General features: G+C 48.1%; 1 protein-coding gene across 4 annotated transcripts in view; it reads right to left on the reverse strand.

Annotated features, from left to right (window-relative positions):
* Nucleotides 1–9,485, reverse strand: part of dimt1l (DIM1 dimethyladenosine transferase 1-like (S. cerevisiae)) — a 41,267-nt gene extending 31,782 nt beyond the window's left edge. The window contains exons 1-3 of one of the 4 annotated variants that reach the window (XM_038791003.1): nt 9,113–9,481; nt 2,056–2,129; nt 1,486–1,632 (exon numbers count right to left, since the gene is read on the reverse strand). In XM_038791003.1, the coding sequence (XP_038646931.1) occupies nt 1,486–1,521 (36 nt within the window). In that variant the 5' untranslated portion in view covers nt 1,522–1,632; nt 2,056–2,129; nt 9,113–9,481. Of the gene's footprint in view, nt 1–1,485; nt 1,633–2,045; nt 2,130–9,112 lie in introns of all 4 variants that reach the window. The other 3 variants (XM_038791002.1, XM_038791001.1, XM_038791004.1) reach the window with 3 other exon arrangements.
* Between the last annotated feature and the right edge of the window lie 6,284 nt (nt 9,486–15,769).

Genomic DNA, 15,769 nt, shown 5'->3' on the forward strand with positions numbered 1-15,769 from the left:
TAACAGCACGTCTTTCGGGACTTGTGGGAGGAAACCAGAGCAGACACAAGAAGAACGTGCAGACTCCACACAGTGACCCAAGCCGGGAATCGAACCTGGGACCCTGGAGCTGTGAAGCACCAGTGTTACACACAGTGCTACTGTATCGCCAGTAGTCCTTGTGGAGGGAGTCCAAAGGACTTGGGAGTCTTTGATCAAGATTCTCTTAAGGCTAACGAGCAGGTTCAGTCAGCAATTAGGAAGGCAAATGCAATGTTAGCATTCATGTTGAGAGGGCTAGAATACAAGAGCAGGGATGTACTTCTGAGGCTGTATAAGGCTCTGGTCACACCCCATTTGGAGTATTGTGAGCAGTTCTGGTCCCCGTATCTAAGGAAGGATGTGCTTTGGAAAGGGTCCAGAGGAAATTCACAAGAATGATCCCTGGAATGAAGAGTTTGTCATATGAGAAATGGTCGAGGACTCTGGGTCGAGACTCATTGGAGTTTAGAAGGGTGAGGAGGGCTGTTACTGAAACTTGCAGGACACTGAGGCTTGGATAAAGTGGGCGTGGAGAGGATGTTTCCATATGTAGGAAAAACTAGAACCAGAGGACACAATTTCAGACTAAAGGGACGATCCTTTAAAACAGTGATGAGGAGGAATTTCTTCAGCCAGAGGGTGGTGAATCTGTGGAACTCTTTGCCGCAGAAAGCTGCAGAGGCCAAATGACTGAGTGTCTTTAAGACAGAGATAGATAGGGCAGCATGGTGGCACAGTTGTTAGCATTGCTGCCTACGGCGCTGAGGACCCGGGTTTGAATCCCAGCCCTGGGTCACTGTCCGTGTGGAGTTTGCACATTCTCCCCGTGTTTGAGTGGGTTTCACCCCAACAACCCAAAAGATCTGCAGGGTAGGTGGATTGGCCACGCTAAATTGCCCCTTGATTGGAAAAAGAAAATAATTGGGTACTCTAAATTTATAGAAAAAAGAAAAGAAAAAAAGACAGAGATAGATAAGTTCTTGATTAATAAGGGGATCAGGCATTATGGAGAGAAGGCAGGAGAATGGGGATGGGAAAAATATCAGCCATGATTGAATGGCACAGCAGACTCGATGGGCCGAGTGGCCTAATTCTCTCCTACGTCTTATGGTCTTATGGACTGTTGGTTACTTAGCTCCAATTGACAGCAATGACTTAAGAAAGTAAAAAAACACAAGGCAGTGAATTTGTTTTACATTTTTGTGGTGGAGATGGGGGGAAAATAGAGAACTCCATGGCACAGTGTATTAAAACACTGCAATTTAGGGGACGGCAAGTAGCACAGTGGTTAGCACTGGGACTACGACGCTGAGGACCCGGATTCAAATCCTGGCTCTGGGTCACCCACAACCCAAAGACGTGCAGGTTAGGTGGATTGACTACACTAAATTGCCCCTTCATTGGGGAAAAAAATAATTGGGTACTCTGAATTTATTTTTAAAAACACTGCCATTTAGGACTCACATTTATCTCAAATGAATGAGATGAGAAGCACTTCATCTTGCGAGCTGTAGAATCAGTTTGGATAGTCTGAACACTTGTGCTTGCTTAGGGTAAGACAGAATGGTCTATAAAATGCCTGCCTCTCAATCACTGATGTCAAATGGATATCTGGCATGGGAAGCAAAAAAGAAAAGAAAATCGCTGTTGCATTAAGAGGTGTTCTTCTGAGGTTACTGCATCTGAACAGTGATGTAACTGACCCAGGAATGCATGTTCAAAATGAAAGATTGTTCCATTTTCCAACATGGACTTCAGATTGGAAGGAAAAACAAAACCAGCAGTACTTTGCATGGATAATACAGAGGTGTATTTACAATTAGGAAGACAAGACATTAAAGAACACTGGTGACAGGTGACAGATGAATTGGATAACCACATTCAAAATTTCAATAAACCCAATTTCTAACCACCCCCACCAACTGTTTTGAATGCAATAAGAACCATCTAATGGACCTTGGGGTGTCAAAATGATAGCCGAACAATACCTAATTAGGCTGATTGAGCAACAAATTGTACTACACCTTACTGTACCTTGTCGATGATACTATTCACAATTAAAGGATTCTTCAGAATATGCTGGCCAACTCCAGTATTGAACACCATACCTAAACCAAAGTAAAACAGGATAAAAACTGAACTTACAATACAACAAAGTTAAAACATTCTAAATTTCACATTTATAGCTCATGGGGGTGGAGGACAAAGCTACACATTAGCATTCCAGTATCTATTGTAACATAATTTCAGTTTGATTCTTCGTACACATTCGGATCTTAGTTGGGAGAGGCCAAGTCAATATCAAATTTACTACAGCTTCAGAGAGGCAATGTGACTTCAGTGTCCCGCTGAGACATAATTTACAAAGGAAATCAGATGATGTTATTGGTCCATTCCCGGATAGAGATTTATAGAATGTTCACAGCACTGGAGGCGGCCATTTGGCACTGGTTCTTTGCAAGAGCAATTCAGCCAATCCCACTCTCCAGTGTTTTCCTCAAACCCTGCAAATTTATCTTCAGGTGGTATCCAATTCCCCTTTGAAAGCCACAGTTGAATCTGCTCCCATCACATTCTCCTGCTCCTAACCACTCAAAGCATAAATTAATGTTTTGGCATGTTATTTCTTCTTTTACCATTCACTTTACATGTCTCCTCTGGTTCGCGATCCCTCCGTCAAGAGATACAGTTTCTCCTTATTTATTTTGTCTAAATTCCTCCTGATTTTGAACATCTCTATCAATCAAATCTCCTCTCAATATTCTCAAAGAACAATCCCAGTTTCACCAATCTATCCCTGCACTGAAGTCTTTATGAGACATCAGAGCAGAATTAGGCCACTCGGCCCATCGAGTCTGCTCCACCATTCAATCATGGCTGATATTTTTCTCATCCCCATTCTCCTGCCTTCTCCCCACAGCATGGTAGCACAAGTGGATAGCACTGTGGCTTCACAGTGCCACGGCCCCAGGTTCGATTCCCCACTGGGTCACTGTCTATGCGGAGTCTGCACGTTCTCCCCGTGTCTGCGTGAGTTTCCTCCAGGTGCTCCGGTTTCCTCCCACAGTCTAAAGACGTGCAGGTTGGGTGGAATGGACATGCTAAATTGCCCTTAGTGTCCAAAAAAAAATGTTAGGAGGGGTTATTGGGTTACAGGGATAGTGTGGAAGTGAGGGCTTAAGTGGGTCGGTGCAGACTCGATGGACCGAATGGCCTCCTTCTGCACAATGTTCTATGCCAAGTAGATTTATTTTTTTTAAACCTGCTTCCTTTATTAATCAAGAACCTATCTCTGTCTTAAAGACACTCAGTGATTTGACCTCTACAGCCTCCTGTGGCAGAGTTCCACAGATTCACCACCCCCTGGCTGAAGAAATTACTCTACATCACTGTTTTAAAGGATCGTCCCTATAGTCTGAGATTGTGCCCTCTGGATCTAGTCTCTCCTACTAGTGGAAACATCCTCTCCATGTCCCTGTGGAACCTCACTGGTCACAAGTTGCAAACCTGAAAAAGAGCCCCTAATGCCCACACGCCGTTTCCTGCACATTAGCCAATGCCTCTCTATCCATGCCAATATACTATTTACAACATCAACAGGCAACGTGCCTCAATGACTTCCGCCCGGTGGCCCTGACGTCAGTTGTAATGAAGTGCCTCGAGAGGCTGATCATGAAGCGCATCACCTCCATACTCCCGGAACGCCCTGACCCACTTCAATTCGCATACCGTCGCAACCGGTCCACATCAGACGCCATTTCCCTGGCCGGCCCTACACTCATCCCTGGAGCATCTCGAAAACAAGGACTCCTACATCAGACTCCTATTTATTGACTACAGCTCCGCCTTCAACACCATAATCCCAGCCAAATTCATATCAAAGCTCCAAAACCCAAGACTTGGCTCTCCACTCTGCAACTGGATCCTCGGTTTTCTGACCAACAGACCACAATCAGTAAGAATGAACACCAACACCTCCTCCACAATAGTCCTCAATACCGGTGCCCCGCAAGGCTGCGTACTTAGCCCCCTACTCTACTCCCTGTACACACACGACTGTGTGGCAAAACTTCGTTCCAACTCCATCTACAAGGAACTTCAGAGAGTCGTGAATACCGCCCAGTCCATCACACGAACCTGCCTCCCATCCATGGACTCCATCTACACCTCCCGCTGCCTGGGGAAAGCGGGCAGCATAATCAAGGATCCCTCCCACCCGGCTTACTCATTTGTCCAACTTCTTCCATCAGGCAGGAGATACAGAAGTCTGAGAACACGCACAAACAGACTCAAAAACAGCTTCTTCTCCACTGTCACCAGACTCCTAAATGACCCTCTTATTGACTGACCTCATTAACACTACACTCTGTATGCTTCATCCGATGCCAATGCTTATGTAGTTACATTGTATATCTTGTGTTGCCCTATTATGTATTTTCTTGTATTTTGGTTAATTCCCTTTTCTTCCCATGTACTGAATGATCTGTTGAGCTGCTTGAAGAAAAATACTTTTCACTGTACCTCGGTACACGTGACAATAAACAAATCCAATCCAATCATGGGCTCTTATCTTATGACTTAACCTTTTGTGAGATACCATGTTGAATGCCTTCTGGAAGTCAAAATACAACGCATCTACTGGTTCCCCTCTATCCACTCTGGTTGAGACTTTCTCAAAGACCTCTAATAAAATAGTCAGACACGATTTTCCGTTCATGAAGCCATTGATTAGATTAGGATTTTCCAAACATGCTGCTCTTACTTCCTTGATAATTAATTCCAACAATAGATGTTAGGCTAATCAGCCTATGGTCATCCGTTATTTGGAACAGCACAGTGGCTAGCACTGCTGTTCACAGCACCGAGGACCGGGTTCAATCCCAGCCCCGGGTCACTGTCCGTGTCTGCATGGATCTCACCCCCACAACCCAAAGATGTGCAAGGTAGGTGGATTGGCCATTCTAAACTGTCCCTTAATTGAAAATGTTTTTTTTTTAAGTTAGCATCTTTTTACCTCTTTTAAAGACATCCCTTTTTGAATAGGGATGTCACATTGGCAGGTTTCCAATCCTCCAATACTCCTCCAGAATCTAAAGGTATTTGGAAAATTACAAACAATGCATCCACTGTTTCTGTAGCTACTTCTTTTAGGATCCTCAAGTGTAAACTTTCAGGACCAGGGGACTTATCTACCTTTCACCCAATTAGTTTGTCTAATACTACTTCTCAGGTGATGGTGTTTATTTCCTCCGCTTTATTCTTTAGTATTAATAGGATATTTGAAGTATCTTCCACCATAAAGACTAATGCAAAATATCTGTTTAACTCCTCTGCCATTTCCTTGTTCCCCATAACTATCCCCCCAGATTCATTTTCAAAGGGACCTTATGTTCACTTTGACCTCTCTCTTTTTATATATTTAAATAAGCTGTTTTGGGCTATCAATGACTTTTGCCTCCTCATATGCGTTTTCTTTCAACTGAATACTCATCTTAACTTTCTTTGTTATCTTTTTTTTTAATATTTCTTTAATCTCCTCCTTTTTCACATTTTCTCCCAAATTTACACCCACCAACAATAAACAATAATCAGTAACAAATATGTCAATCCCCGTATCAATAACAACGATCCCATCCTCCCACCAAACCCCAAACAGTAGCCCGCATGTTCACATAAACAAATAACAAAAAGGAATCAGGAATCACCCACAGTCACCATCAACACACACCGCCAACTAATGTTCAATGTTATTCAGTTCTTGAAAGTGCATGATGAATAATGCCCATGAATTGTAGAACCCCTCCATTCTTTCCCTCAGTTCAAACTCAACCTTCTCAAGAATTCCAACAAGTCCCCCTGCCACGCCAGGGCACAGGGTGGAGAGGCTGCCCTCCATCCCATCAAGATCCGCCTTTGGGCGATCAACGAGGCGAAGGCTACAACATCTGCCTCCGCACCTCTTTCCAACCTGGCTGGTCCGACACCCCAAATATGACCACCCGGGGGCCCGGGTACAGTTTCACGTGCACCACTTTAGATATTACCTTAAAAACCTCCTTCCAGTAATCCTCTAGCTTTGGACAGGACAAAACATATGAACGTGATTAGCGGGGGCCCCCCTTCAACGTTCACACACATCTTCTACTCCTTCAAAGAATTGGCTCATCCTCGCCCTCGTGAGGTGTGCTCTGTATACCACCTTCAGCTGTATCAGCCCCAACCTCGCGCACGAGATAGAGGCATTCACTCTCCAGAGCACCTCACACCAGAACCCCTCCTTCATATCCTCGCCCAACTCTTCCTCCCACTTTGCTTTGATCCCTTCCAATGGTGCCTTCTCCTCTTCCAAAATAGCTCCGTAAACCACTGACACTACCCACATCTCCAGTCCTCCTGTTGTCAGCACCTCCTCCAACAATGTGGAGGCCGGCTCCTCCGGGAAGTTCTGTATCTCCTTTCTGGCAAAATCTCGAACCTGCATGTATCTGAACATTTCCCCCTGCTCCAGCCCATACTTTGCTTCCAGCTCCTTCAATCCTGCAAACCTACCCATCAGAAACAAATCTTTCAGTGTCTTAATCCCCTTCTCCTCCCATTTCCGAAAATTTCCATCCCACCTCCCTGGCTCAAATCTGTGGTTCCCCGGAATCGACATTTCCCTTGACCCTGCCCCCAACCCGAAATGTTGGTGAAACTGCCTCCAAATTTTCAATGAAGCTATTATTATCGGACTCCCTGAGTACTTCCCTGGGGCTATCGGGAGCAGCACTGTTGCTAGTGCTTTCAATCCCGACCCCTTCCACAAATTCTCCTCCATTCTGACCCACTGGGAATCAACCCCTCTGACCCAGCTCCACACCTTCTCCACATTCGCTGCCCAGTAGTAATACATCAGGTTTGGAAGACCCAAACCCCCTGCCTGCCTTGCGCTCTGCACCTTCAACTCTGGCCACCTTCACTCCTCGTATGAACGACTTCCCTCAAGCTGAAAAAAGCCTTTGGCAGGAAAATCGGCAGGCACTGAAAAATAAACAAAATTCGCGGCAACACTTTCATTTTAACCGCCTGTACCCGACCCGCCATTAACAGAGGGAGACTGTCCCTCCTTGTCAGATCAGCTTTCACGCTCCCCACAAAACTAGAAATGTTGTACCTGCGGAGCCCTCCCACTCCCAGGCACCTCCCCCCCCCCTGGTCAAGACACCACAGGATACGCACTCTTGTCGAGATTTAGTTTGTATCCCGACAAAGACCCAAACATTCGAAGCAGCTCCAATATTCCCCCTATCGACACACTCGGTTCCAACATGTATAGCAGCAAGTCATCGGCATACAAGGACACCCTATGCTCTATTCCCCCCCCCGCACTATTCATTTCCATACCCCCGAACTTCTTAATGCGATGGCCAACAACTTTCTTGGGTTATCCATGGATGGTTTATCCCTCTTAAAATCTTGCCTACTTACTAATATATTTTTGCTGCATCACGAATACATCCTTAAATGTCTGCCACTTTTTTTTAAAACTCTTTTTCTTGCTAATCTATCTGACCAGTCCACTTTTTTTCTTAGATTCATTTTTATGGGATGTGGGCGTCGCTGGCTAGGCCAGCATTTATTGCCCATCCCTAATTGCCCTTCAGACGGTGGTGGTGAGTTGCCTTCTTGAATCGCTGCAGACCTTGAGATGCAGGTACACCCACTATGTTGTTAAGGAGGGAGCTCGAGAGAAGTGCCCCAGCGACAGTGAAGGAACGGCGATATATTTCCAAGTCAGGGTGGTGAGTGACTTGGAGGGGAATCTCCAGGTGGCGAGGTTCCCAAGTAACTTCTGTTCTTGTCTTCATAGATGGTAATAGTCATGGGTTTCGAAGGTGCTGTCTCAGGAACCTTTTGCTAACTCGATCCTCATTTCCTTGTAATTCCTTTCATTTAAGGTAAACACAGTTGTTTCTAACCCAAATTTCTCACTCTTCAACGGAGTATTAAATTTGATCATGTTATGATCAATACTTCAGAGATTTTTTACTCGAGATCATTTATTAAACCTGCCTCAGCATTCATTACCAGGGGTTTGGGGTTTAGACACTACACCTACTTTTTGGGCAGTCCCTCAGCGTTGAGGATGACTTGCTTCCACTCCAGCGCAGTGGGATTTGATGTTCACTCCGGCAGCGACCAGGTGTGGTTGCCGCCGGCGTGAACAGGTCAGGAACGTCAGGCCGCTCGGCCCATCCGGGCCGGAGAATCGCAGATCGCTGTGAAAAACGGCGACCCGCGATTCTCCGAGTGGCTTGTCGCAAAACGCAACACGCCATTTGGGGGGGGGGGGGGGGGGGGGAATCGCGGGGGGGTGCCAGAGCGGCCCTCCCGCGATTCTCCCACCCGGCCTGGGGAGCTGAGAATCACGCCCACAATGTCGGAAATGTGTGTGTTGGAGGGCGGGGTGGTGGTCATCTCCACAATTTTTAAAAGGTCCCTGCAGAAAGCCCTAGTCTGCAAAAATCAAGCCTGTGGAAATGCAGGTGAAAGTTAATGGTAAGAAACTTGAAGTGCTTTCTCTTGGTAGGAAGAATATAAAATCAAGCGTACAATTCTAGAGGGGTTCCAGGAGCCACAAAACCTGGGTGTATATGTGGACAAGTCATTGAAAGTGGCAGGGAAAAGTGGTTATGGCAAACAGGATACAGGGCTTTATAAATAGCAGTAGGGTATAAACAAAAGTTGTGATGAATCTTTAGAAAACACTGGCTCAGCCTCGGAGTACTGCATCCATTTCTGGGCAGTTGTGAAAGCATTGTAATGCAGGACATATTCACCAGCTAAGGGATTGGATAGAGGTATTCAAAATTACGAGGCTAGACCGAGTAGAAAGGATTCAGAAACACACAAGGAAAACATACAGCAATTGGTCAGGATCAGGAATGCTCATTCTAGCAGAGAGCCGTCACGGAAATAATAGGCCGAATGGCCTCCTTCTGTGGGGCGAGCACCCTGCGATGTAAACACCTCCCCGCTCGGCCACACTTTAGGCTCTTATTCATGCGGCAGCGTGGGCCGCCCTAACCCGAGTGAGGGAAGTGGGCCTCACCTTGATTTTGCCCCTGGGCCTGTTGGCGCCTTCCATATTTCTTCTCGCTTTTGACTTTGGGCATTTTCAGCGCGAGCCGCTCAGATGGAACGTCCCCGAAGTTTAAACTTTAAAACCCCAACTACCGCTCCCAGCACGTGCCGCCCCGAACCGATCCCGCCAGCCAGTGCCCCTGCGCCAAGCACGCAATGGCTTCTGGGGCTGGTAGTCCTCCAGCTCGGGGGTTGGCACCGTCTCAACTGTTACTGCAAACTCCGGAAGCAGAGATTCTGCAATTGCTCGTCATCGACCATGCTTAGTGTGGAAAAAGTATGATCTGCATAAGTTGTTGATTAAGTTACAGTCAAGTCTCAAACTTTGGTGCCAGAGCATGTTCGGTCGCTCTGAATGACGAGCAGCGAATAAAGAGGTAGAGACAAGAGGAGATACCTTCGCCGAGACTGCTCTGTTTACCGCCACCTGCAGGTGGGACAGGGACACTGACTCAAGCAGTTTCCAAATTGATTTTGACATGTTGTGCTCAGAGTTAGTCAAAGTTGCTTGCTTCTACTGCAAGTGCTCCCCTTTTCCCAGTATCCTTCCCTTCCTGCACTATTTGACCTGAATTCAATATAAACGTAATATTTTCCTGGGCATCCACGACCATTTGGATTATTGTAATTCTGGTGATTTATCTGATGAAGAAGCTGCGCTCCGAAAGCTAGCGATTCCAAACAAACCTGTTGGACTTTAACCTGGTGTTGTAAGACTTCTTACTGTGCCCACCCCAATCCAATGCCAACATTTCCACATCCTGGTGACATTAGACACTACTTAGTCTCACCAATCTTAACTTGTGAAAACTGATGGAGGTGGCTGTGGTGATCACAAGTTAACTAGATGCAATACAACTGAGCAAACACTAGAGGGGGCACGGGAGAGCCATATAAATAGACGGGGACAGGAAGTGAGGACACACTTCACGGAGGGCAGAACTTGGAGCAGGACACACACACACGCCCATGCCCATGCCAGCTAGGAGCACTGAAGGTAACCTTAGGAAACAGCTCTGAAGAGAGAACGAACTCACAATAAAGCATCTTCTCCACATTTGAGACTACGAGCTTTATTAAGGCACGAGTAACAACACATGGTACCCAGGAGTGGCTTCAGACGCTTACTACGAGTAACAACACAGTGGCCATTATCCATCCCAAAAAAGAAGCAAAATTCTGTGGATGTTGGAATCTGCAACAAGAACAGAGGATGCTGGAAAAACTCAATAGGTCTGCCAGCATAGAAGTCATAAAATCCCTACCGTGCAGAAGGAGGCCATTTGGACCATCAAGTCTGCATCAACCTCTTGGCTTTTGCTTCCCTGGCGGTCTGGGACTTTGCTTCCCTTGTAGCCCGGCGACAAATACTGTTGGCATGGAGGGACTCAAAGCCCCCGAAGTCTGAAGTATGGCTTTCGGACATGGCAAGCTTTCTCGGGTTGGAGAAAATTAAGTTTGCCTGTGGTGAACGTATTGGATTAACCATTCACCATGTATGTAGCTGTATCATGCTGTTGCTCATGAGGGCTCCACCTATGGACCATTGTAAAGTATTACCTGGAATGTATCATGTTGGTGCCTTTGTGGGTTCCGCCCCTGTCTCCACTCCTTGAGGGGAGGTATAAAGAGCAGTAGCCATGTAGGCGGCTCTCACTAGCAGAGCAGTCGCAGGCAGGCACTGTTCCAGTTGATTAAAGCCACAGTTTACATTTACTGTCTACTGTCTGTCTCGCGTGAATTGATGGTTGCATCAATTTAATCAACTACAACACCACAATGGAATTGGCCCTCAAACCTGACTGACTGGAACTCGACCCACAAGCCGCGGAGGCGAAAGGGACCACACTGGCTCCGCTGTTTGGAAGTCTACCTCGCCACCTCAGCCTCGCCTTCCGCCTCCGACGATCAGAAGCTGAGCCTCCTCCACGCCCGGATGAGCCATCGAATCTCTGTACAACTCGAGGAAGCTTCCACCTATGCAGACGCCCTTGCGATGCTGAGGCGTCTATACGTAAGGCCAGTGAATGAGGTGTACGTGCGGCATCTCCTCACTACTCGCCGCCAACAACCCGGGCAATCACATTGATGTGTACCCCCTTCCCCGGATCGCAGACATGGTTAACCAGATCGCAGACTACCGGGTGTTCTCCACGGTGGATCTTAAGTCTGTGTACCACCAGCTCCCAATCCGCCCAGAGGACCACCACCAAACAGCCTTTGAGGCAGACGGCCGCTTCTTCCACTTCCTCCGGGTCCCCTTCGGCGTCACAAACGGGGTCTCGGTCTTCCGAAGAACCATGGACCGAATGGTGGACCAGTACATGCTGCGGGTCATACTTGGACAATGTCACCATCTGCGGCCATGATCAGCAGGACCACGATGCCAACCTCCAGAGATTTCTCCAAACCGCCCAAACCCTTAACCTCACTTACAACAAGGAGAAATGCGTTTTCCGCACAACCAGACTAGCCATCCTCGGCTACATCATGGAAAACGGAGTTCGAGGACCCTACCCCGACCATATGCGCCCCCTACTGCAACTCCCCCTTCCCCACCGACCCCAGGCCCTGAAAAGGTGCCTCAGGTTCTTTTCCTATTACGCCCAATGGGTCCCCAACTATGCGGACAAAGCCCACCCAATAATCAAGGCCACCATCTTCCCACTGGCAGCCGAGGCCCGCTAGGCCTTCAGCTGCATCAAGGCGGACATCGCCAAAGCCGCGATGCGCGCGGTGGACGAGTCCGTTCCCTTCCAGGTGGAGAGGTCGCCCTCGCCGCTACCCTCAATCAGGCAGTCAGGCCAGTAGCATTTTTTTCACGTACCCTCACCGCCTCCGAAATTCAACTCCTCGGTCGGAAAAGAAGCCCAAGCCATCGTGGAAGCTGTGCGGCACTGGAGGCACTACCTCGCTGGTAGAAGGTTTACCCCCGTCACCGACCAACGATCGGTAGCCTTCATTTTCGTTAATACGCAGCGGAGCAAGATCAAGAATGATAAGATCTTGAGCTGGAGGATCGAACTCTCCACCTATAATTACGATATAGTATATCGTCCTGGGAAGCTCACCGAGCCCCTGTATCACGTCAGCGCGCAAGATGACCGACTCCGGGCTATCCACGATGACCTCTGCCACCCGGGGGGGGGTCACCCGGCTTCTCCACTACATCAAGGCCCGCAACCTGCCCTACTCCACTGAGGAGGTCAGAGCCATGACCAGGGACTGCCCAATCTGCGCGGAGTGTAAGCCACACTTCTATCAACCGGATAAAGTCCGCCTGGTAAAGGCACCCGGCCCTTTGAACGCCTCAGTATCAATTTCAAAGGGCCCCTCCCCTCCACCAATCGCAACACATATTTCCTCAACGTCATTGACGAGTTCTCCCGCTTCCCCTTTGCAATCCCCCGCCCCGACATGACCGCCGCCACTGTCATTAAAGCCCTGCATAGTGTCTTCACCTTTTTGGTTTCCCCACGTATGTTCACAGTGACCGGGACTCGTCGTTCATGAGCGACGAACTGCGTCAGTACCTGCTCGGTAAGGGCATCGTCTCGAGCAGGACTACCAGTTATAACCCCCGGGGAAACGGGCAGGTGCAGAGGGAGAAGGTGATGGTCTGGAAGGCCGTCCTCCTGGCCCTGTGGTCTAGGAATTTACCACTGGCAGGACTCCCGACGCACTCCACTCTATTAGGTCCCTCCTTTGCACGGCCACGAACGAGACCCCTCATGACCACCTGTTTGTTTTCCCCAGAAAATCCACCTCCGGGGCCTCGCTTCCGTCCTGGTCGAAGACACCGGGGTCCGTCCTACTCCGCGAATACGTCAGGAGCCATAAATCCGACCCCCTGGTCAAGAGGGTCCACCTCCTACACATCAACGCCCAGTACGCATACATAGAACATCCCGACGGCCGACAGGATACGGTTTCCCTCCCGCAGGTTCCTCTACCACCGCCACCCCAACTTACCCCGTCCACCCTACGCTGACCAGCGCCCCCGCCCCTACATGGCACCTGCACCCCGTCCCGCCCTCCATTCCCCCTTCACCGACCCACAGGAACGAAGCTCCAGAAGACACACTCCAGGAGTCCGCATCTGTGCCCGCACCGGCGACTTCACTACCCGTGCCGCACGGATGAGTTCGACATCCGGGCCAGCTGCGATACCAGAGCTTCGGCAATCACAGTGCACAATCCGGGTGCTGGACAGGATGAACTTGTGAACCCTTCACCCCCGCCGGACTTCATTTTTTAACAGGGGGTGAATGTGGTGAACGTATTGCACTAACCATTCACCATGTATGTAACTGTATCACGCTGTTGCCCATGAGGGCTCCACCTATGGACCATTGTAAGGTATTACCTGGAATGTATCATGTTGGGGCCTGTGTGGGCTCTGCCCCTGGCTCCACCCCTTGAGGGGAGGTATAAAGAGCAGTAGCCCTGTAGGCGGCTCTCACTAGCAGAGCAGTCGCAGGCAGGCACTGTTCTAGTTGATTAAAGCCACATTTTACTTCTACTCCTTGTTTCGTGTGAATTGATGGTTGCATCATCGCCTTGAGAGGCTCACTGTCAGGGTTCGCCCGGAGGTGGCAGCCATTTGTTGACCTCTTTGCGGAGAATTAATCGTCAGCAGGGGAGGGGGGTAGGGGGGTTAGGGTAGGGGGTTGCTTAGGCAGGTTCTTGCGAGAGGGGAGCCGATGCTTGCATTATGTCTTATTTGCTTTTTGTACACTACGGTATAATGTTGCTGTTTTATATGCCAAAAATACCTCAATAAAATTGTTTATTAAAAAAAAAGTCTGCATCAACCGCCGAAAGAGCACCATAGATAGACCCTTGCCCCTGTTCTATCCCCATAACCCATCTAACCTTTTGGACATTAAGGGGCAATTTTAGCATGGCCAATTCACCCAATCTATACGTCTTAATAATAATAATTTGTATTGTCACAAGTCAACCTACATTAACACTGCAATGAAAAGCCCCTATTCGCCACATTCTGGCGCTTGTTCGGGTACACAGAGGGATGTTGCCTTTCTTTTCTACTTGGTCTTTTCTGTGGCTCTGTTCCAATTAGGGCAATCAGTAAATTTGCCCTCCTTTCTAAGTTATCTATGTCCAAATGCTTAGAGTCGCCAGGTATCGAATGATACCACCACAAGTTTCAACCGGCTATCGATCAAAGAGCCAAACACCAGTTAGTTAGTTCAAGGTCAAGGGCACTATATTTACACACAATTAGTCATGCAACATAACCACTACTAGTTAACTACACCTATCAACTAAGACAACCTGTACTTAACTTCGGGCACCCGGCTTAGGTCAGAAAACAGTGGCCGCTGTTCAATTCTGGATCTCTCGGGTTCAAAGGAGTAACTGCTGCTCAGCTGGGCTCATCCGTGTGGTAGCGGGTGTTGAACTTGGACTCGCTTCTGGTGTTGCTATGATTGGCGATGACCGTGACTGGGGTACGAAGGCCAAAAGAGAGCGAACATATAGCGAACTCTTCTTCTTATACTCAGGGGTTTTCGATCTCTTGGGCGGTCCTTCGATTTGGGCCTTACTAATTGGGTGATCCCTGATCACTCGTTCGATTCCTTATCCAATAAGTAGGCGGGGATCTGGATGGCTTGGCGTGTCCCAAGTGGTCACTGGCCTCGTTGTTTGCGTTTCCCTTGAACAGGGAGTGGCGCCAAAATGTCTGTTGCTTGAGTACCAGTCCTTTATTTTGGGGAAGATGGGCCATCAAATGTTAATCGGCCCCATTAAAATGCTAATGGGACGGAGTTTCGATACCGTCTGGACTTTGGCTGACAAATATGCATTTCAGGCTCTGAGCCTGCCTGAGTCTTGGCTTGTTCCTTTTACTCACCAGGCTTTGCGAGTTTCTCTGCACATAGTTGGAAGTAGCCATCCCAGATGGCTACACTCTGTCCTCTTGATCCCCAACGCAAAGCGTGAAGGATCACAATACTGGGTCTTTGTTCTCAGAAATGCCGGGTACCCTTAACCAAGGACAGGTTCTACTCTATTCTGTCCTATGGGTCCAAAATCATTTACCTAATTTTCCCTAAACAACACATGTCTAAGAATTTCTGAGGGGCCATTTAACATTCAGTAAAAGGGGAACCTCTAACTCTCTGTAACTAGACTACACTCATGTTGCTATTTAACAATCAAATAACTTATCTTACAACACAAAAAATATCCGATAGCATCACATTTCATCCTATCACTGACATTCATGCACAGAAAATAAACTTTATTAACAAAAACAACAACCGCAGAATTTATTAAAGGGAAAGGTTCAGAAAGAGTGTTTAGTTTGCTGGAGTCCGAGGAAGGGAGCTCTAAATGTGTATACTGGAGGGCGGGAGGCTCTCCATCTCCATTTCCGCAATCTAATGGTCTGAATGACACTGTACAATATGGCTATTACTAGTAAGGCTTCCACTGTGTAGGACAGTGAATACCACTCAATGAGGTTCGCACACCATGTGGGAGTATCGGTGGCTGGGTGTGTGTCCGGGCTGGGGATATTGTGTTGGGTGGTTATGTTCAGGGCCTGTGTGGTGAGGGGGGTAGAGGTAGGTAACGCGCACAACTGGGCTGTTCCAGC

The sequence above is a fragment of the Scyliorhinus canicula genome, chromosome 3 (assembly GCF_902713615.1).
Source record: "Scyliorhinus canicula chromosome 3, sScyCan1.1, whole genome shotgun sequence".
Taxonomy (NCBI): Eukaryota; Metazoa; Chordata; class Chondrichthyes; order Carcharhiniformes; family Scyliorhinidae; genus Scyliorhinus; species Scyliorhinus canicula.